Genomic DNA, 24,303 nt, shown 5'->3' with positions numbered 1-24,303 from the left:
TGTGTGTGTTGGTAGGCAGGGAAGGAGAATTGTTTAACAATGATGTGTGTGTGTGTGTTGGAATGAATAGCACGGGGGTTTGGACATTGTGAACAGGTACCTTCACGCAGGGTGCAACATTGGCCTAATGGGCCAACTGAGACAGAAGGAGTTACTCAGAATGAATAGAGAGTAGAGTAGGTGAAAGAGGATGTTTATGGCTTCCTGTGCCCTAGCTAGCAATTAGACCTCTGTACTTAATGAGGATTCTCACTGGGCACACGCTGGTTGAATCAACGTTGTCATTTCAATGAAATGACGTTGAACCAACGTGGAAAAGATGTTGAATTGACTTCTGTGCCCAGTGGGTTGGCTCTCCCTTTCAGGGCACACAGCAGTAAAGCTCAGCTGCATTTCCCTCCAGCTATCATTCTGAACGAACAGCGGGAGAGGAAGAGAGGGATGAAAGGAGGGAGGGGGAGGCGGGAAATAATGTGAGAAACTGAAAAAGTCAACCAAACCTACAGTACATGTATGTGTGAATGTGTTCATATTAATCAGTATCAGCACACTCTCCTTTTCACCAGGGAACCAGTTTCCCTGTCACCTAGTCGCAGAACGCTTTACAGAAACAATGCCATGCACCATAGGAACATGACAGACCTATGAGTAAAAATGATATGTATTAATGTGTCTGTTTGGCAGGCCTAATGTCTGGGTATTGAAAAGCACTGGCCCTGAAAATGACAATGGAGGGAGCAGGTAGAATGACATAGGCGTTGTACGGACTGTCACAGGGAAATTATAAGGTGTCTTGCAAGCACATTCCGTATGTCAGCGCAATCCCTTCCGCTCTATAAAAATGCTAATCCATTCTACTGTGTGTGTCCTGTTCTGCCACAGTCAACTTCTGCATTTAACACACAATGAACACATTGTAGATGACAGGACCTGTAACAGAGGAAAGGGTAATAAGATATATCAGTATATTTCTTATCAATTTAAAATGGGCTCCTTCTCTATCATGATACTGTATAATGTCCAACCCACTATAGAACATGGCACTCCTAACTCAAACAGAGACTGATAAAGAATCTTCACACTAGCTCAGTTTACACACTAACAATCTTGTTTGGAACGTTCAATCACAGCCTGAACAGTGCGAAGGAACAGAAGAAGACAGGACATGGCAGAACAGGACAGGGGAGGCTTTTGTCCTCTGTACAAACAGAGGAATTAGACGCGGGGGTCAGAGAGACAATTACACTGCTAGTTATCACCGTTCGCAGTGTGGCTGATGAAAAAAGTTAAAAACCTAATGTACTTGGGCAAAATGAGAGTGTAGCGTCTGTCCATGAAGGCGAGGTCTGTGTCTGTGGTTACAAAAGTAAACATTGGTAGAATGCATGTGATTTATCATGTACTTTTTGAGGGTGTGTGTGAGGGTGCATTTATGAGTGTTCAGGTGGTAGCAAGCTACAGAACACAATACTAACAGCGCCACGTTAACTTACGCCAAAATCAACACATACAGGTAGTAGATTTGTCTCTTTCTGAGAATAAATAAATAGGGATATGACATGTTGTGTCATCAGCTACCTGTGTGGCTGCAGAGTTGGTCCCGTCCGTCACCTCCACAGTCATGTTGTAGAAGGAGCGCTGCTCTGCGTCCAGTGGCTTAGCGATGATGATGGTGCCCACACCCTTTTCTATGTCAAACAGGCTGTCAGTGTTACCGCCTGGCCAGGAGGGGGAGATAGAGAGCAGAAAAGGTTCGAGACAGAGGGGGAACTGGTTTATTCATCTCTCGCTCTCTTTTCTCTTTCACAAACGTTCTCACTCAATCACTCACACACACTTCTTCTCTCTCTACCTCACACACACCAACCTACTTTTTAATAAGGTGTATGGGTCTGTGATAGTGAAAAACAGGGAAGCACACTGAATTGTGGGTGTGACAGTACTGTGGGGAGTGTATGACCTGAACGATTCCTGGCTCTCTGCCAGGGAATACATAAATAGACAAACACACACAAATACAACATTACACACAAATGCAACATTACACACAAAAGCGTACACACATAATCTAACAGGGAGCGGGCATGCACAATCACTCGGATCACAAATACAAGTGTGTGTGTGTGTGTGTGTATCTTCCAACCAATCTGTGAGTAATTACAAGGTTCACAGAGACCCAACAGGACTGTGACAGACTGAAGTATTTCCTCCTCTTCCTGCAAATAACAATTAAGAGACAGAGAGACAGTAAACAAGAGAGCCCTGAAAGACTGAGTTAACAGAGCCCTGAAAAACTGAGTTAACAGAGCCCTGAAAGACTGAGTTAACAGAGCCCTGAAAGACTGAGTTAACAGAGCCCTGAAAGACTGAATTAACAGAACCCTGAAAGACTGAATTAACAGAGCCCTGAAAGACTGAATTAACAGAGCCTGTGTCAGAGCTCCAGCCGTGAACGGGCCTGAGTCTGAAATGAGACCACTAAGACCGGCTGTAATTAAACCACAGCCTCATCTCTGCTACCTAATTGATTTAAATGGACATTTTGGCCTCACGTGGATACCAACTCACAGCTCAGAGTGTGGGAATGTAATTTGTAAGTGCGATGTAAGGGTCCGGAGTGTTTGTGTGTGTATGCATGTTATGTGTGTGTATGTATATGTGTGTCTGTGTGTGTCGTGTGTATGAAGGTAAGAGAATGTGAGAATGTGTCTGCTTGTCTGCATGCCTGTGTGTATACTATATGAATGAGGATGTGTGAATGAATGAGATTGTGTGAGTGTGGTTGTGTGTGAGTGTACTCGAGGTGCAGACTCAAAGGGATTCCTCCCCGGCGTCTCTGTTTAATAAAGCCATGACCTCAGTCCAGCACCAACTAAGGCTATAACGCTCCACCACTCAACCATAGATGTGTGTCCTATTTGTGATTGGGTTACAATAACCACTTTCAGCTCTCTATCATCTGTCTCTTAAATCATTAGAACTCCAGTGATGTGGTCCTAATAGCTTTCCTCAAAAGATGTGCAGAAGGAAGACATGAAAAAGAGCCACACTCCCTGTCTCTTTCCCTTCACTTCCGCTAACAGTAATCTAATGCTTTTACGGCTCAGTATGCTGATTAGCATCATATCCGTACCAGATGATTTTACACTCATTAGAGGAGTGCAACATACACTACATGACTAAAAGTATGTGGACACCTGCTTGTCATACATCACAGTCCAAAATCATGGGCATTAATATGGAGTTGGTCCCCCCTATGCTGCTATAACAGCCTCCACTCTTCTGGGAAGGCTTTCCACTAGATGTTGGAACATTGCTGCTGGGTCTTGCTTCAATTCAGTCACAAGAGCATTAGTGAGATTGGGCACTGATGTTGGGCGACTAGGCCTGGCTCGCAGTCTGTGTTCCAATTCATCCCAATGGTGTTCGATGGGCTTGAGGTCAGGGATCTGTGCAGGCCAGTCAAGTTCTTCCACACCGATCTCAACCAACCATTTCTGTATGGACCTCGCTTTGTGCACGGGGGCATTGTCATGCTGAAACAGGAAAGGGCCTTCCCCAAACTGTTGCCACAAATTTGGATATACAGAATCGTCTAGTATGTCATTTTATGCTGTAGTGTTAAGATTTCCCTTCACTGGAACTAAGGGGCCTAGCCCAAACCATGAAAAATAGCCCATTATTCCTCCCGCACCAAACTTTACTGTTGGCACTATGCATTAGGGCAGATAGTATTCTCCTGGCATCCGACAAAACCAGATTTGTCTGTCAGACTGCCAGATGGTGAAGCATGATTCATCACTCCAGAGAACGCGTTTCCACTTCTCCATAGTCCAATGGCTGTGAGTTACACACCCCTCCAGCTGACGCTTGGCATTCGCATGGTGATCTTAGGCTTGTGTGCGGCTGCTCAGCCATGGAAACCTATTTCATGAAGCTCCCGACGAACAGTTCTTGTGCTGACGTTGCTTGCAGAGTCAGTTTGGAACTCGGTAGACAGTATTGCAACCGAGAACAGACCATTTTTACTCGCTACGTGCATCAGCACTCGGCGGTCTCATTCTGTGAGCTTGTGTGGTCTACCACTTCGTGGCTGAGCCATTGTTGCCCCTAGACACTTCACAATAACAACACTTACAGTTGACCAGGACAGCTCTAGCGGGGCAGAAATTTGACGAACTGCCTTGTTGGAAAGGTGGCATCCTATGACTGTGCCACGTTGAAGGTCACTGAGCTCTTCAGTAAGGCCATTCTACTGCAAATGTTTGTCTATGGAGATTGCATGGCTTTGCGCTCGATTTTATACACCTGTCAGCTACGAGTGTGGCTGACATAGCCGAATCTACTAATTTGAAGGGGTGTCCACATACTTTTGTCCATATATATAGTTTACATGAAAATAAAGAAAAGTGTACAGTATTAAGAAAAATAAGCCGTTCAAGAGTATTCAAATTCAACCATGGAAGCTTCAGAAGGCTGAGTCTATCTGTTTGTCTGGAGCCATCCTATATGACCCAACCAACCAAACGCTCCAATTCGGGAAAGGAGGAACTGAGGTTTGGCACGGCAGCAACCGGGCAGACAGAAAAAGAACAGTTCCCTTCCACCAAATTATAGAGGGGAAACCGAATCCTCCGCAACAAGGCTGTTATTAAACCCTCTGTTGAACGCTAAAATTGCTTCCCTCAGTCTCTCCATTCAGATTAGTAAGGGAAGCCGCTCCAGTGCTTAAAAACACTCTGGCAGGCAGGACAACCGATAAAGAGGCATATTTATCTTCCTTTCAACGAAGGAGGAGGGGATGAAGATAGCGTTTGTCGTAAACAGATAAAACAAAGCAAATGAACAAATGAAGAGGGAAATGAGGACAAGCGTCACGCTGTTCGGAAATTACTTAATGAGTACAACAACGCCTTCCTTAACTAGCTTTAATCGGTTGAGAAAATGGCTAGCATATAGTGCGTGGTTGAGTGAGTGAGTGAGTGAGTGAGTGAGGAAGTTCTGGGATCGATTGTGTAGGCTGAGTGGAGAGCCTGGGATTTCTGGGATTGATTGGTATAGGCTGGACAGGGGACACAGGATAAAACCGAATTGGCATCATTTTCACGGTTACGCTTTGTATGGATTGACTTGACATATAGAACCCAGCTGTCTGGATTGACTTGATATATAGAACCCAGCTGTCTAGATTGACTTGATATATAGAACCCAGCTGTCTGGATTGACTTGATATATAGAACCCAGCTGTCTGGATTGACTTGACATATAGAACCCAGCTGTCTGGATTGACTTGATATATAGAACCCAGCTGTCTGGATTGACTTGATATATAGAACCCAGCTGTCTGGATTGACTTGATATATAGAACCCAGCTGTCTGGATTGACTTGATATATAGAACCCAGCTGTCTGGATTGACTTGATACTGTATATAGAACCCAGCTGTCTGGATTGACTTGATATATAGAACCCAGCTGTCTGGATTGACTTGATATATAGAACCCAGCTGTCTGTATTGACTTGATATATAGAACCCAGCTGCCTGGATTGACTTGATATATAGAACCCAGCTGTCTGGATTGACTTGATACTGTATATAGAACCCAGCTGTCTGGATTGACTTGATATATAGAACCCAGCTGTCTAGATTGAATTGATATATAGAACCCAGCTGTCTAGATTGACTTGACATATAGAACCCAGCTGTCTGGATTGACTTGATATATAGAACCCAGCTGTCTAGATTGAATTGATATATAGAACCCAGCTGTCTAGATTGACTTGATATATAGAACCCAGCTGTCTGGATTGAATTGATATATAGAACCCAGCTGTCTGGATTGACTTGATATATAGAACCCAGCTGTCTAGATTGAATTGATATATAGAACCCAGCTGTCTAGATTGACTTGACATATAGAACCCAGCTGTCTGGATTGACTTGACATATAGAACCCAGCTGTGTGTATTGACTTGATATATAGAACCCAGCTGTCTGGATTGACTTAATATATAGAACCCAGCTGTCTGGATTGACTTGATATATAGAACCCAGCTGTCTAGATTGACTTGATATATAGAACCCAGCTGTCTAGATTGACTTGATATATAGAACCCAGCTGTCTGGATTGACTTGATATATAGAACCCAGCTGTCTGTATTGACTTGATATATAGAACCCAGCTGTCTAGATTGACTTGATATATAGAACCCAGCTGTCTAGATTGACTTGATATATAGAACCCAGCTATCTGGATTGACTTGATATATAGAACCCAGCTGTCTGGATTGACTTGATATATAGAACCCAGCTGTCTTGATTGACTTGATATATAGAACCCAGCTGTCTGGATTGACGAGATATATAGAACCCAGCTATCTAGATTGACTTGATATATAGAACCCAGCTGTCTAGATTGACTTGATATATAGAACCCAGCTGTCTGGATTGACTTGATATATAGAACCCAGCTGTCTGGATTGACTTGATATATAGAACCCAGCTGTCTGGATTGACTTGATATATAGAACCCAGCTGTCTGGATTGACTTGATATATAGAACCCAGCTGTCTGGATTGACTTGATATATAGAACCCAGCTGTCTGGATTGACTTGATACTGTATATAGAACCCAGCTGTCTGGATTGACTTGATATATAGAACCCAGCTGTCTGGATTGACTTGACATATAGAACCCAGCTATCTGGATTGACTTGATATATAAAACCCAGCTGTCTAGATTGACTTGATATATAGAACCCAGCTGTCTGGATTGACTTGATACTGTATATAGAACCCAGCTGTCTGGATTGACTTGACATATAGAACCCAGCTGTCTGGATTGACTTGATATATAGAACCCAGCTGTCTGTATTGGCTTGATATATAGAACCCAGCTGCCTGGATTGACTTGACATATAGAACCCAGCTGTCTGGATTGACTTGATATATAGAACCCAGCTGTCTGGATTGACTTGATGTATAGAACCCAGCTGTCTGGATTGACTTGATATATAGAACCCAGCTGTCTGGATTGACTTGATATATAAAACCCAGCTGTCTGGATTGACTTGATATATAGAACCCAGCTGTCTAGATTGACTTGATATATAGAACCCAGCTGTCTGGATTGACTTGATGTATAGAACCCAACTGTCTGGATTGACTTGATACTGTATATAGAACCCAGCTGTCTGGATTGACTTGACATATAGAACCCAGCTGTCTGGATTGACTTGATATATAGAACCCAGCTGTCTGGATTGACTTGATATATAGAACCCAGCTGTCTGGATTGACTTGATATATAGAACCCAGCTGTCTAGATTGACTTGATATATAGAACCCAGCTGTCTGGATTGACTTGATACTGTATATAGAACCCAGCTGTCTGGATTGACTTGACATATAGAACCCAGCTGTCTGGATTGACTTGATATATAGAACCCAGCTGTCTGGATTGACTTGATATATAGAACCCAGCTGTCTGGATTGACTTGATATATAGAACCCAGCTGTCTAGATTGACTTGATATATAGAACCCAGCTGTCTAGATTGACTTGATATATAGAAACCAGCTGTCTGGATTGACTTGATATATAGAACCCAGCTGTCTGGATTGACTTGATACTGTATATAGAACCCAGCTGTCTGGATTGACTTGATATATAGAACCCAGCTGTCTGGATTGACTTGATAATGTATATAGAACCCGGCTGTCTGGATTGACTTGATGAAGAGAACCCAGCTGTCTGGATTGGCTTGACACATAGAACCCAGCTGTCTGTATTGACTTGATATATAGAACCCAGCTGTCTGGATTGACTTGATATATAGAACCCAGCTGTCTGGATTGACTTGATATATAGAACCCAGCTGTCTGGATTGACTTGATGTATAGAACCCAGCTGTCTGGATTGACTTGATATATAGAACCCAGCTGTCTGGATTGACTTGATAAATAAAACCCAGCTGTCTGGATTGACTTGATATATAGAACCCAGCTGTCTAGATTGCCTTGATATATAGAACCCAGCTGTCTGGATTGACTTGATGTATAGAACCCAACTGTCTGGATTGACTTGATACTGTATATAGAACCCAGCTGTCTGGATTGACTTGACATATAGAACCCAGCTGTCTGGATTGACTTGATATATAGAACCCAGCTGTCTGGATTGACTTGACATATAGAACCCAGCTGTCTGGATTGACTTGATATATAGAACCCAGCTGTCTGGATTGACTTGATACTGTATATAGAACCCAGCTGTCTGGATTGACTTGATATATAGAACCCAGCTGTCTGGATTGACTTGATATATAGAACCCAGCTGTCTGGATTGACTTGATATATAGAACCCAGCTGTCTGGATTGACTTGACATATAGAACCCAGCTGTCTGGATTGACTTGATATATAGAACCCAGCTGTCTGTATTGACTTGACATATAGAACCCAGCTGTCTGAATTGACTTGATATATAGAACCCAGCTGTCTGGATTGACTTGATATATAGAACCCAGCTGTCTAGATTGACTTGATACTGTATATAAAACCCAGCTGTCTGGATTGACTTGATATATAGAACCCAGCTGTCTGAATTGACTTGACATATAGAACCCAGCTGTCTGGATTGACTTGATATATAGAACCCAGCTGTCTAGATTGACTTGATATATAGAACCCAGCTGTCTAGATTGACTTGACATATAGAACCCAGCTGTCTGGATTGACTTGATATATAGAACCCAGCTGTCTGGATTGACTTGATATATAGAACCCAGCTGTCTGGATTGACTTGATATATAAAACCCAGCTGTCTGGATTGACTTGATGTATAGAACCCAGCTGTCTGCATTGACTTGATGTATAGAACCCAACTGTCTGGATTGACTTGATATATAGAACCCAACTGTCTGGATTGACTTGATATATAGAACCCAGCTGTCTGGATTGACTTGATATATAAAACCCAGCTGTCTGGATTGACTTGATGTATAGAACCCAACTGTCTGGATTGACTTGATACTGTATATAGAACCCAGCTGTCTGGATTGACTTGACATATAGAACCCAGCTGTCTGGATTGACTTGATATATAGAACCCAGCTGTCTGGATTGACTTGACATATAGAACCCAGCTGTCTGGATTGACTTGATATATAGAACCCAGCTGTCTGGATTGACTTGATACTGTATATAGAACCCAGCTGTCTGGATTGACTTGACATATAGAACCCAGCTGTCTGAATTGACTTGATATATAGAACCCAGCTGTCTGGATTGACTTGACATATAGAACCCAGCTATCTGGATTGACTTGATATATAGAACCCAGCTGTCTGGATTGACTTGATATATAGAACCCAGCTGTCTGGATTGACTTGACATATAGAAGCCAGCTGTCTGGATTGACTTGATATATAGAACTCAGCTGTCTGGATTGACTTGATATATAGAACCCAGCTGTCTGGATTGACTTGATATATAGAACCCAGCTGTCTGGATTGACTTGACATATAAAACCCAGCTGTCTGGATTGACTTGACATATAGAACCCAGCTGTCTGTATTGACTTGACATATAGAACCCAGCTGTCTGGATTGACTTGATATATAGAACCCAGCTGTCTGGATTGACTTGATATATAGAACCCAGCTGTCTGGATTGACTTGATATATAAAACCCAGCTGTCTGGATTGACTTGATATATAAAACCCAGCTGTCTGGATTGACTTGATATATAGAACCCAGCTGTCTGAATTGACTTGACATATAGAACCCAGCTGTCTGGATTGACTTGATATATAGAACCCAGCTGTCTCGATTGACTTGATGTATAGAACCCAGCTGTCTGGATTGACTTGATATATAAAACCCATCTGTCTGGATTGACTTGATATATAAAACCCAGCTGTCTGGATTGACTTGATATATAGAACCCAGCTGTCTGAATTGACTTGACATATAGAACCCAGCTGTCTGGATTGACTTGATATATAGAACCCAGCTGTCTAGATTGACTTGATATATAGAACCCAGCTGTCTAGATTGACTTGACATATAGAACCCAGCTGTCTGGATTGACTTGATATATAGAACCCAGCTGTCTGGATTGACTTGATATATAAAACCCAGCTGTCTGGATTGACTTGATGTATAGAACCCAGCTGTCTGCATTGACTTGATGTATAGAACCCAACTGTCTGGATTGACTTGATATATAGAACCCAACTGTCTGGATTGACTTGATATATAGAACCCAGCTGTCTGGATTGACTTGATATATAAAACCCAGCTGTCTGGATTGACTTGATGTATAGAACCCAACTGTCTGGATTGACTTGATACTGTATATATAACCCAGCTGTCTGGATTGACTTGACATATAGAACCCAGCTGTCTGGATTGACTTGATATATAGAACCCAGCTGTCTGGATTGACTTGATATAAAGAACCCAGCTGTCTGGATTGACTTGATATAAAGAACCCAGCTGTCTGGATTGACTTGATGTATAGAACCCAGCTGTCTGGATTGACTTGATATATAGAACCCAGCTGTCTGGATTGACTTGATATAAAGAACCCAGCTGTCTGGATTGACTTGATATATAGAACCCAGCTGTCTGGATTGACTTGATATATAGAACCCAGCTGTCTAGATTGACTTGATATATAAAACCCAGCTGTCTGGATTGACTTGATATATAGAACCCAGCTGTCTGGATTGACTTGATATATAGAACCCAGCTGTCTGGATTGACTTGATATATAGAACCCAGCTGTCTGGATTGACTTGATATATAGAACCCAGATGTCTGAATTGACTTGACATATAGAACCCAGCTGTCTGGATTGACTTGATATATAGAACCCAGCTGTCTAGATTGACTTGATATATAGAACCCAGCTGTCTAGATTGACTTTACATATAGAACCCAGCTGTCTGGATTGACTTGATATATAGAACCCAGCTGTCTGGATTGACTTGATATATAGAACCCAGCTGTCTGGATTGACTTGATATATAGAACCCAGCTGTCTGGATTGACTTGACATATAGAACCCAGCTGCCTGGATTGACTTGACATATAGAACCCAGCTGTCTGGATTGACTTGATATATAGAACCCAGCTGTCTGGATTGACTTGATATATAGAACCCAGCTGTCTGGATTGACTTGACATATAGAACCCAGCTGCCTGGATTGACTTGACATATAGAACCCAGCTGTCTGGATTGACTTGATATATAGAACCCAGCTGTCTGGATTGACTTGATATATAAAACCCAGCTGTCTGGATTGACTTGATGTATAGAACCCAGCTGTCTGCATTGACTTGATGTATAGAACCCAACTGTCTGGATTGACTTGATATATAGAACCCAACTGTCTGGATTGACTTGATATATAGAACCCAGCTGTCTGGATTGACTTGATATATAAAACCCAGCTGTCTGGATTGACTTGATGTATAGAACCCAACTGTCTGGATTGACTTGATATATAGAACCCAGCTGTCTGGATTGACTTGATACTGTATATAGAACCCAGCTGTCTGGATTGACTTGATATATAGAACCCAGCTGTCTGGATTGACTTGACATTTAGAACCCAGCTGTCTGGATTGACTTGATATATAGAACCCAGCTGTCTGGATTGACTTGATATATAGAACCCAGCTGTCTAGATTGACTTGACATATAGAACCCAGCTATCTGGATTGACTTGATATATAGAACCCAGCTGTCTGGATTGACTTGATATATAGAACCCAGCTGTCTGGATTGACTTGATATACAGAACCCAGCTGTCTGGATTGACTTGATATATAGAACCCAGCTGTCTGAATTGACTTGATATATAGAACCCAGCTGTCTGGATTGACTTGATATATAGAACCCAGCTGTCTGAATTGACTTGACATATAGAACCCAGCTGTCTGGATTGACTTGATATATAGAACCCAGCTGTCTGGATTGACTTGACATATAGAACCCAGCTGTCTGGATTGACTTGATATATAGAACCCAGCTGTCTGGATTGACTTGACATATAGAACCCAGCTGTCTGGATTGACTTGATATATAGAACCCAGCTGTCTGGATTGACTTGATATATAAAACCCAGCTGTCTGGATTGACTTGATATATAGAACACAGCTGTCTCGATTGACTTGATATATAGAACCCAGCTGTCTGGATTGACTTGACATATAGAACCCAGCTGTCTGGATTGACTTGATATATAGAACCCAGCTGTCTGGATTGACTTGATATATAGAACCCAGCTGTCTGGATTGACTTGACATATAGAACCCAGCTGTCTGGATTGACTTGATATATAGAACCCAGCTGTCTGGATTGACTTGATATATAGAACCCAGCTATCTGGATTGACTTGATATATAGAACCCAGCTGTCTGGATTGACTTGACATATAGAACCCAGCTGTCTGGATTGACTTGACATATAGAACCCAGCTGTCTGGATTGACTTGATACTGTATATAGAACCCAGCTGTCTGGATTGACTTGACATATAGAACCCAGCTGTCTAGATTGACTTGATATATAGAACCCAGCTGTCTGGATTGACTTGATACTGTATATAGAACCCAGCTGTCTGGATTGACTTGACATATAGAACCCAGCTGTCTGGATTGACTTGATATATAAAACCCAACTGTCTAGATTGACTTGATATATAGAACCCAGCTGTCTGGATTGACTTGATACTGTATATAGAACCCAGCTGTCTGGATTGACTTGATATATAGAACCCAGCTGTCTAGATTGACTTGATATATAGAACCCAGCTGTCTGAATTGCCTTGATACTGTATATAGAACCCAGCTGTCTGGATTGACTTGATATATAGAACCCAGCTGTCTGAATTGACTTGATACTGTATATAGAACCCAGCTGTCTGGATTGACTTGATATATAGAACCCAGCTGTCTAGATTGACTTGATATATAGAACCCAGCTGTCTGGATTGACTTGATATATAGAACCCAGCTGTCTAGATTGACTTGATATATAGAACCCAGCTGTCTGGATTGACTTGATATATAGAACCCAGCTGTCTGGATTGACTTGATATATAGAACCCAGCTGCTCAGAATATAGCGTAGGGTTGTGGTGGCTCGTCTATAAGAGGACAAGTCCATGATGTGTTTATAGGATGTGGTGGCTGGGTGGTTGACATGGCAAACGTTGAGTGGTTAAAACGGCATCCGTTTTGGATGGTGTGTGTGTGTTTAGGAGGTTGAATAGCAGCTAAATAATAGTCAAATGGTTGTGTTATACTTTCTGGACAGTAATACGTTTAGCAGTGGATTAGTGTGTGTGTGCAGGCGCATAATTAACTGTGTGTGTGTGTGTCTGTGTGTGTGTGTGGGGAATTCAGAAGCAGTTGTACATGTTTGTGTGTATGTATCTGGTATGTGTTTGGAGAGTGTGTGTGTCTGTGTGTGTGTGTGTCTGAGGGCAATTCAGAAGCAGTTGTACATGTTTGTGTGTATGTATCTGGTATGTGTGTGTGTGTGGTATTCTGGTGAATAATGGCCTGTGATGTGGGGGGTCTGGCCCCGTGAATCAATCACAGTGTTTAGCCCCTCTACTCTCACCTGGCCCCTAAGCCCACACACACACACACACACACACACACACACACACACACACACACACACACACACACACACACACACACACACACACACACACACACACACACACATCTGGGCACTTCACTCCATCAATAATCCCTCCATCCCTAAGGCTGCACCACCTACGTTTTCCCTCTCCCTTTCTCTCTACCTTTCACTAATCCCCCCTCTACTATTCTCTGCCCTCCATTTCATCTTTCCTTTAATCACTGAAGCTGCTCTTCTCTCTTCCTCATCTGACCTCTGCTCCTTCGATCTATCATAAGTCTCTCCTCTTTCTCCTCTACTTTCCACCTATTTTCCCTCTAGCCCTCTCTTTCTTTCCCTCTCATTTTCTCCTGTCCTCTTTCTCTTTCCCTCTCTCTATCTTTATCCCCCTCCTTATCTCTCTCCACCCCTACCACTCTCCTCTCCCTCTCTCTCCATCCTCTCCCTGTTGGTTCCTCTGGTTGGAGAGGTGCCTGTGGCAGAGCAACAGATCGTTACAGTGAGGGACTCTCTCTAACCAGGGGCACAGTGACCATGAGCTCACCCTTGACCCACAACTCCCACACCTCCCACTAACCAGCCATCCGCTTAATTGGGTCGTCAGTGGGAGGTGTGTGTAATAATGTAGTGTGTGTGTGTCTGAACGTGTGTGTGTGTGAGTGCAAAATAGTGTGTGTATTTTATGTGTGGGTAAGCGTCTGTGTGTGCCCATGGGTGTGTGCCTGCATGTTCCTGCATGTGTGTCCCTGTGTGTGTGTGTTTCCGCCTCTGTGAGTGTGTAGTGTGTGTTGCTCACAGCTCAGGGGTGGTAGGCATGATGTTTCCCCAAACACTGATGCTTTAGCAGGCCATTAAACACAGCTGTCACCAAGGTCGCTCAGGGGTCATTGCCATGGCAGCAGTTATGGGCTTCGCTATAAAGGGAGATCACAGGGTCTGATAGACAATTTAGTACAGCAAGGAATTTCTCCAAAACGAATCACTTATGTTAACCTTGGAAGAAAGGGTTACAATGTACATTATACATGTGGGAAGCACACACAGACACACCAACACACTCTCTAATGAGCTTCTGTGTGGGATGTACATTATAAATGATATGTAAAAACACACAAATGTACACACACACACACAAAACACAAACTTCTGTGAAGGGAAAACACCTTTCACCTGTCCAGCCCCCTTTGTCTCCAACCAACCAATCAGAAGAAGGCGTGAGCAGCACTGGGCACACAGTGAATGATGGGAAAAGCACAGGTGAATGATGGGTAAAATAAAAGAGGAAGCAAAGGAAAAGGAAGCAGAAAAAGCAGATCGGAGTCAAACTGAGATACCTTCTGTGGAACAGTTCCTGCCACAAGCGGTCTGCAGTATATAGAACATCTCCCGGAAAGGCCTGGGACCTTCCAGACACGAAGCATTGAGAGAGGAGAGAAAAGGGAGGGAGAGAAGAGGAGAGAAAGGGTGAGACAGGGAGAAAGGAAAGGAGAGAGACGGGGTGAAGGGGAATTGGAGAGGAGGAGAGACAGAAAGGGGGAGGAGAGGGAAAGAGAGAGGGTGAGGAAGGGTAAGGGTAAGAGGGGAGGGGGAGGAGGAGGAGGAGGAAAGAGAAGGTGAGGAAAGGAAGAACAATGAGATATATAGTGCAAATGGAGGAGGAATTACGAGGAGGAAGAGAGAAGAGAGAGATGTGATCCCAGAGGAGAAAACGAGTGAGGCATTGAGCAGTGAAGAGAGGAGAAGAGGAGGAGAGGGGCATACAGGAGAGTAGAGTATTAGGCCAGAGAGAGCAGCCATAGTAAGAGAGAGCCTAGAGCTGGAAGAACAAGCCAGAAGGTATCTCCAACTGGAACACACACTGACCGCCACTGCTCAGTGACAACAAAAGAGAGATGGATCATGGAGCATTCCTGGAAACGCGGTCCTGGCCGTGTAGTCAATCCACTTGTCTCTGGGCTGAATGCTCTCAACATAAACTCACCTACCCACAGTACAGTTCGGCTAGAGAACTATCAGCTTTATAAATATTATATTACATTATGTAAACAATTGTTATATAGATGGACCACAATCAAGTCATAGAAAAGGTTACAAGTTATGGGCATAATCATATTAACTCTAACAAAACTTATATTCTAATAAAACTAAATGGGTTTTGCAATATTGATTAAATTAATTAAAATAATTAAAGCAACATTAAAACTGACTGGCTTTAACAATAATTGATTCAGGAAACGATATGGATTTGACAAATGTCGCTGTTCGTTGGCAGAAAAATGCAGATACGTAAACTAGATATTACATAATCTTGTTGAGCCTTTTATGTGGATAAAATTGAACTTCAAAAGATCAAAAAGTTTTCAAAAGAATGAAATACTTGGAAGTGTGGCATGTCCTTGGCATTTCAAGCCTTTCAAAGGGACATGGCACTGATCATACACAACATTATTTACAATGAGAATAAGATGGTAAATTGTGTCTGAAATCAGCATGTCAAAGACATTCTTAGCAGCTGAAATTGGTATAATAAGCTTAATCCTTATGGTTAAAAAAAACAGCATGAATATTTAAGCACTTTAAAGGGGTAGTTCATTTCAAAATGTAAGTTTGTCAATGTTGTCAATCTTCCAAAGAGAGTGAATTAATTATGCACATGGCATTTCTCTCCATTAGAGTTCCTGGCAGGGACTTTGAGACATCTCAATTGCTTCTCCACTGACATACAGACCTTTACAGCCGGTGGTGTGTGCTAAAATCGCCATGGTGACCGTGGGATGGCAGAGGAGAGAGAGAGACACGCAACAGAACATGCAGTGAGGTCACAGTACCTGAGCTGGGCCTCACGCACAAACACGCACATCAAACCAAACCAAACCGTCAGCCCAAACACCATGCACCAATAATGGTACATAACCTACCTGACTGACAGCCACTTCAGCCAATCAGATACATCGCTCCCCCTAACAAGCCCTCCACCAGCCCCCACCTCTGGGCAGTGCCTTACCTGTGATGTCAAACCAGAGGGGGTTGGAGCTCTGTTGCATGGAGACCACACCCACTATCTCGGCCACCTTGTCACTCTCCATGATGGTGAAGTTGTAGTACTGCTCGTCGAACAGCAGGGGGGCCACTGAGGCCGAGGGCCTACGGATCCACTCGATGTGCAGGCGGGCCGTCGACCACTTCTGGGGGCGGCCATTATCTGTGGCTTTGATCTGGGGATGGGGAGGAAAGAAGACAAGGAGGAGGGAAAGAGGAAAAGGGTTGGAGAAAGAGAGCGTTACAGACAGAAAGAGAGAACAAGGATCAGAGAAATGGAGGGGAGGTGATAGATTTTCACATGAATTATTATTCGTCACAGAGAGGGTGACAGTGGCGAGAGGAACGCCAAAGGAGCCACAGACGTATTATAGACAGAGTGATATACTGTAGTGTAGCAGAAAACATAATGAAATACATTGAGAGTTCATAGTTCATATAGCCTACTTCACAAAAAGGAACATTTTACGTTTTTATATTTGTGAAAGATAGAAGAGAACAAGATAAAAGAGAGAAGAGAGAGATGGGGGAGAGAGAGTGGGAGAGAGAAAGAGGGTAAAACAAGACAAAGAGAATGGTAGTTGGTTAGAAAGTTCAAAGGTCACATACAGTGAGGATGTCGTAGCTCCCGGCGGTGAACTGCTTCCGTGACGACACCACCGCCGTCTTGGGGTCGATGAAGAACTTGCCATCCTCGTTGCCGTCGACGATGCTGTAGGAGAGGTCAGCGTTAACTCCTTCATCCCTGTCGTAGGCAAAGGCCCTGTAGATAGGCTCTCCTCTCTTCCTCCTGTCCCTCTCTGGTAGCTTGATCTGGTACACCTTCTCTGGGAACGAGGGCTTGTTGTCATTCTCATCAAGTACGTGGACGATCACCCACACCGTGGAGTGTTTAGGGCTGGGACCGCCGTCCGACACCGTGACCTGCGTATCCACACACACGTAACCGCAGACAGACACACACACACGCACAGCGACAGGGACAAACATAGACACACACACAGAGACATACGCACACACAGACAAAAAAACACATACAGACACACACACACACAAACATTTACACGTGTAAACACACACACACAACAGAGAGAAAAAAAATACGATAATTGTTAAGATTCACATCAGTTTCTTTCCCTGTTTTTTTCCCTGCGTTTGTCTGACAACTGGAACACATCGTCATATTTCCAAAGTGGAGATGGCTTTGCCTTGTATCTTCTTTCCTGTGTTCTGACAGCTAATTAATCTGTCTCTGCTCCTACTTCCACCGTGATGGAGAGCCTCTTGTAGATAAATGCAAAAGGGGGAGGGGCCAGAGGATGAGTTAGCCAACAACAGATGAAATCCACCGTCCCGTCCATAAAATACATTTATATTCATTTTCGGGGGGAGATAAAGGACGTCGCTGGCAGCCATCAATTCAACACAAAGCTACAATTAATTTCCCAAGCACTTATTGTTGGGTTCGTTTAAAAAGTCCATCTGTCATTTTCTAAATGACACAGTGATGAGGTGCCGTAGATATATGGAGAGAAATACTAATGAATTACAGACAGAGAGAGAGAGAGAGAGACAGAGACAGAGAAAGAGAGCGACAGAGACACACACAGAGAGAGAGAGAGAGACAGAGACACAGAGAGAGAGAGAGAGAGAGAGAGAGAAAGAGAAAGAGAGAGAGAGACACACACACAGAGAGAGAGAGAGAGACAGAGACACACAGAGAGAGAGAGAGAGAGAGAGAGACAGAGACACAGAGAGAGAGAGAGAGAGACAGAGACAGAGAAAGAGAGAGACAGAGACACACACAGAGAGAGAGAGAGAGAGAGACAGAGACACACAGAGAGAGAGAGAGAGAGAGAGAGAGAGAGAGAGAGAGAGAGAAGGGTGGAGCAGGGGCAGTAGTGGGGGAGAGAGGGAGGGAGATAGGGAGAGGAGGGAAGGAGGGAGGTGGCTGAGAAAGACAACAGGGGAGTGTGAAAGGAACATAAATGACAGCATAAGGGAAGAAGAGAGGAAGAAGGAGAAACGAAGGACTCCAAGCCTGTGGCGGTTGGCCCCTCTGTGAGTGAAGGTCATCTGCTCTGTTCAGCACAGTGAGAGAGAGGTAGAGACAGAGGGAATAGGGTGAACAAGCAAGTGGCGGCCAACACCTCACAGGACAACAATGTTCACTGAAGGTCGACATTAACAGCTCTCCATTCATCAGCGAGAGAGATAGAGGAGAGAGAACCTGAGAGAGAAACAGAATGAAAGAGAGACAGAAGAGCTTGGAGAATACATTAGATAGGTACGCGTGTCCGGCCTGCCAACAACATACAGCAGCACAGCACTGCAGCACAAGGACAACACAGACAAGCTAGCATACACTGAACATACGCTAATGCAGCTAAAACATGCTAATATACTGTTTACACTAAGCTATATCCACTGATTATACACATGCATTATTAAAGAAGACCCTACAGCCATTGAACTATCAGTGTATTATGAATATGTTAACATGAAATAGGCAATGTAAGTGGTTGGGATAAGACTGAGGAGGAGAAGCGATTGAGAGGAGCGTTTCATAAGGACTGATTGGGCACTGATTGAGTACTGTAGGTTTGAGTAGAGAGTAGCATGGGTGGGTGGGGAATAATGAATGCCAGCTGTTGGAAACACCAAAGGCAGACGATGCTTGTCTGTGTGCCACTGAGTACGGTTACATGCACACAATAATGTGATTTTTGTGGATCATCAGATTAATATAATAGAAGAACGATTTCCCTAATAATCCTGTTTACATGGAAACATCTGAAATCAGGCTCCCTGATGGCACTCTGATAAATGCAGAAAATCACCAATCAAAATAAACGTTCTACCACCCTTTTTCTCTGCAATGTCATGACTTGCCCTGTTGGGTGAAGATTATAGGCGCCAGATTCCCCCCCTCTCTCCCCCCACCAGTTTTATGACCGGTCGTAAATACCGTGTAGAAACTTTGGGTTTGGCTGGTTTGAGGGGAAAGAAACCTCTTTGTTACAAGGAGATTCCTCCCACCAAAACGTTAACATCAAAAGGTTGAATAATGAAACAATATTTTTGTAGTCCAAGCGGTTGGAGTTGTCCGTGGGCACTTAAAGGATCAGTTGTGCTTTGGGATCCCATGAAGGACAGTATAACAACACAACTGTTTCTCTGAATGTGTACATTTCCCAGTGATCAGATTCACATCCAAATGTTGGGGAGCTGATATGATTAAATATGAAACTATTAGTGAGAAGATGTAATGTCCTGTTAGCCTTCTAAATGAGAGATTTGTTTTTCATATGAAGTCCTAACCACGCCCACGTGAGCACAGACATTAAATAGCACTCGTGACAAAATGTAAATTAGACCAGAAGACGTGAGGACGCAGTCCACACTTCATGAATGGTTAAGAAATCTACAAAACAAATGACTACACATTCACAGTCTGCAGCTGTATATGTAAAATAGTCTAGGAAACTCGACCGAAGACGAGAAAATAACATTTCCCTATCGAATGACCGAATGGTACTCTGAAAGATCCATTCTAAAGACATTTCCCTTTCGAATGACCGAATCGTACTCTGAAAGATCCATTCTAAAGACATTTCCCTATCAAAAGACTGAATGGTACTCTGAAAGATTCATTCCAAAGAACATTTCCCTATCAAAAGACCATTGGTACGCCTGACATAACCATTATAACAGCGGATAAGCTACAACCACGAAAAACATTATGACTTCTGGGGAACACAACCAGCGACTTTCTATCGACTGACTCTCCAGCAGACGGACCGGCGATTTCAACAGAGACAACAAAAGGCATACAATCGTAAATATGTACATTGTAATTATTTTCGAATGAGCGGCCATTCTTGTGTAAAGTATTAGCATTTCCATGAGCATAGTTATCAGCTGTGTGTATGATAATGAAGTCCTTTGTCTTTTCTCCCGCTCTTTCTTACATGACCCTGCCTTTTCATTTTGTGTAACAAGCCGTCATATTGGTTTAGTCCACTAGGGACTTTTCATTGCATTATGTAGTACTCAATGTTTAAGCTATTCTGTTTGTGTGTTTATGTAATTCTGTGTGATTATTTAGTTAGTTGGTAAATAAATAATTAAGCCAATTTGTATAATGCTGATTCATCATTTATGCTATGGTTCGTGCAGATATCCAAGGATTTTGTGACATTCAGAACGAGACTGATAGAAGATAACAATTAATTAATGACTGATTGATGACTGAAATGTTAGAGATATTTATATCTTTAGAGTTAATTCGCTAAACGGTAACTCATTAAACAAACTTTTTCCATGGTGCCCCAAGATTACTACTTAAATAATTGTTACATGAGTAATTTAATCATCATAATAATTAAACATTGTTAATGTTGGCTATCATCCCATTAATGATAGCCAAGACACGGCACCAATTTCGTGATATCCAATTGGTAGTTACAGTCTTGTCTCATCGATGCAACTCCCGTACGGACTCGGAAGAGGCGAAGGTCGAGAGCCGTGCGTCCTCCGAAACACGACCCCGCCAAGCCGCACTGCTTCTTGACACACTGCTCGCTTAACCCGGAAGCCAGCCGTACACCTGGCGACCATGTCAGCGTGCATTGCGCCTGGCCTGCTACAGGAGTCGCTAGTGAGCGATGGGACAAGAACATCCCTGGTGGCCAAACCCTGCCCTAACCAGGACGACGCTTGGCAGATTGTGCGCCGCCCCATGGGTCTCCCAGTAAAGGATGGCTGCGACAGAGCCTGGATTCGAACCAGGATCTCTATTGGCACAGCTAGCACTGCAATGCAGTGCCTTAGACCACTGCGCCCATGTTATTTTCGGTAAGCATATTTGATTCTGAGCTCGAACATATAACGTTGGCATGTAAAAACAACTTCTAAGACACATACATTCAGTTGTTCCGAACTCAATTACATTTGATTCATTTAGCAGATGCTCTTATCCAGAGCGACTTACAGTAGTGAACGCATACATTTTCAATCATACTGGTCTCCCGTGGGAATCGAACCCAGCAACCAGGCGTTGCAAGTGCCATGATTTTGACCTTACGCTGATTAAGATAAGCAGAGTAAGGTGTTAACATGACTCTTGCACAATCTGCCTACTGCGATCATCAGTTTAATATTGAATTATTACTGTGCATCTAAATGTACTCACTGACAGTAGTGCCAGAAAGGCCTCATCTAGAACCACAAAGCAACAACAACACAACATGTTTTGGACAAAATAGCTAAAGAGTTGGAGTCTAGAGTGGAAAAATGCTTTTCTCACTGAAGTTGAAGTTACAGTACAACTTTTATGATAGATGGTTTGACAGGCTCCACTCCTTTGTTTTCTCGCTGTCTTGCTTTTCTCTCTCTCTCTGACAGGAATGAAAGTTGGTGAAGTCACCCTCAGACATGGAAAACGAGAAACTTTCACAGACGAGTGTGAAGATGTTGTTACAGACACACTATCCTAGTAGAAACACACAACCTTACTGGAAACACACTACCCTACCACAAACACACAACAACAAACACACCACCCTACCAGAAACACACTATCCTACTAGAAACACACTACCTTACTGGAAAGACACTACCCTACTAGAAACACACTACCCTACTACAAACACACAACAACAAACAAACCACCCTACCAGAAACACATGATCCTACTAGAAACACATCACCTTACTGGAAACACACTACCCTACTAGAAACACCCTACCCTACTACAAACACACAACAACAAACACATCACCCTACCAGAAACACATTATGCTACTAGAAACACACCACCTTACTGGAAACACACCACCTTACTGGAAACACACTACCCTACTACAAACACAAAACAACAAATACACCACCCTACTAGAAACACACTACCCTACTAGAAACACACTACCCTACTAGAAACACACTACCCTACTAGAAACAGACTACCCTACTCGAAACACACTACCCTACTACAAACACAAAACAAACGCACCACCCTACTAGAAACACACTACCCTACTAGAAACACACTACAACAAACACACCACCTTACTACAAACACACTAAACTACTAGAAACAGACTGCCCAACTAGAAACACACTACCCAACTAGAAACAGACTACCCTACTCGAAACACACTACCCTACTACAAACACACAACAAACACACCACCCTACTAGAAACACACTACCCTACTAGAAACACACTACAACAAACACACCACCTTACTACAAACACACTAAACTACTAGAAACAGACTGCCCAACTAGAAACACACTACCCAACTAGACACAGACTACCCTACTCGAAACACACTACCCTACTACAAACACACAACAAACACACCACCCTACTACAAACACACTAAAATATTAGAAACACCCTATCCTACTACAAACATACAACAAGAAACACACCACCCTAATAGAAACACACTACCCTACCAGAAACAGACTGCCCAACTAGAAACACACTACCCTTCTAGAAACACACTACCCTACTAGAAACACACTACCCTACTAGAAACACACTACAACAAACACACCACCCTACTAGAAACACACTACCCTACTAGAAACAAACTACCCTACTCAAAACACACTATCCTACTACAAACACACAACAAACACACCACCCTACTAGAAACACACTACCCTAATAGAAATACACTACCCTACTAGAAACACAATACCCTACTACAAACACACTACCCAAATAGAAACAGACTACCCTACTCGAAACACACTACCCTACTACAAACACACAACAAACACACCACCCTACTAGAAACACACTACCCTACTAGAAACACTCTACCCTACTACAAACACACAACAAACACACCACCCTACTACAAACACACTAAAATACTAGAAACACCCTATCCAACTACAAACACACTACAACAAACATACCACCCTACTAGAAACACACTACCCTACTAGAAACAAACTACCCTACTTAAAACACACTACCCTACTACAAACACACAACAAACACACCACCCTACTAGAAACACACTACCCTACTAGAAATACACTACCCTACTAGAAACACAATACCCTACTACAAACACACTACCCTACTGGAAACATACTACCCTACTACAAACACACTACCCTACTACAAACACACTACCCTACTAGAAACACACTACCCTACTAGAAATGTACTACCTTACTAGAAACACACTACTAGAAACACCCTACTAGAAACATCCTACTAGAGGCACGCTACCCTACTAGAAACACACTACTAGAAATACACTACCCTATTAGAAACACCCTACTAGAAACACCTTACAAGAAACACACTACCCTACTGGAAACACACTACCCTACTAGAAACACACTACCCTAGTAGAAACACCCTACAAGAAACACCCTACTCAAAACACCCTACTTGAAACAACCTACTAGAAACACCCTACTAGAAACACACTACCCTACTAGAAACATTCTACTAGAAACACACTACCCTACTAGAAACACACTACCCAACTAGAAACACACTACCCAACTAGAAACACACTACCCTACTAGAAACATACTACCCTACTAGAAACATCCTACTGGAAACAC

The 24,303-nt window shown here is 42.9% G+C and overlaps 1 protein-coding gene across 6 annotated transcripts in view; it reads right to left on the bottom strand.

Moving 5' to 3' along the window:
• The window catches only part of LOC115163664 (protocadherin Fat 3), a 325,153-nt gene that overhangs the window by 70,608 nt on the left and 230,242 nt on the right, over positions 1 to 24,303 (bottom strand). For 4 of the 6 annotated variants that reach the window (XM_029715717.1, XM_029715715.1, XM_029715718.1 and 1 more), the window contains 4 exons: positions 17,311 to 17,625; positions 16,667 to 16,877; positions 14,997 to 15,065; positions 1,579 to 1,718 (listed from right to left, as the gene is read on the bottom strand). In XM_029715717.1, coding sequence (XP_029571577.1) covers positions 1,579 to 1,718; positions 14,997 to 15,065; positions 16,667 to 16,877; positions 17,311 to 17,625 — 735 coding nt within the window. The remainder of the gene's footprint in view (positions 1 to 1,578; positions 1,719 to 14,996; positions 15,066 to 16,666; positions 16,878 to 17,310; positions 17,626 to 24,303) is intronic. The other 2 variants (XM_029715719.1, XM_029715721.1) reach the window with 1 other exon arrangement.

This window comes from Salmo trutta, chromosome 26 (genome assembly GCF_901001165.1).
Source record: "Salmo trutta chromosome 26, fSalTru1.1, whole genome shotgun sequence".
NCBI lineage: Eukaryota > Metazoa > Chordata > Actinopteri > Salmoniformes > Salmonidae > Salmo > Salmo trutta.
Note: the sequence above shows the minus strand (reverse complement) of the source record. Positions and strands in the feature narration are given on the sequence as shown.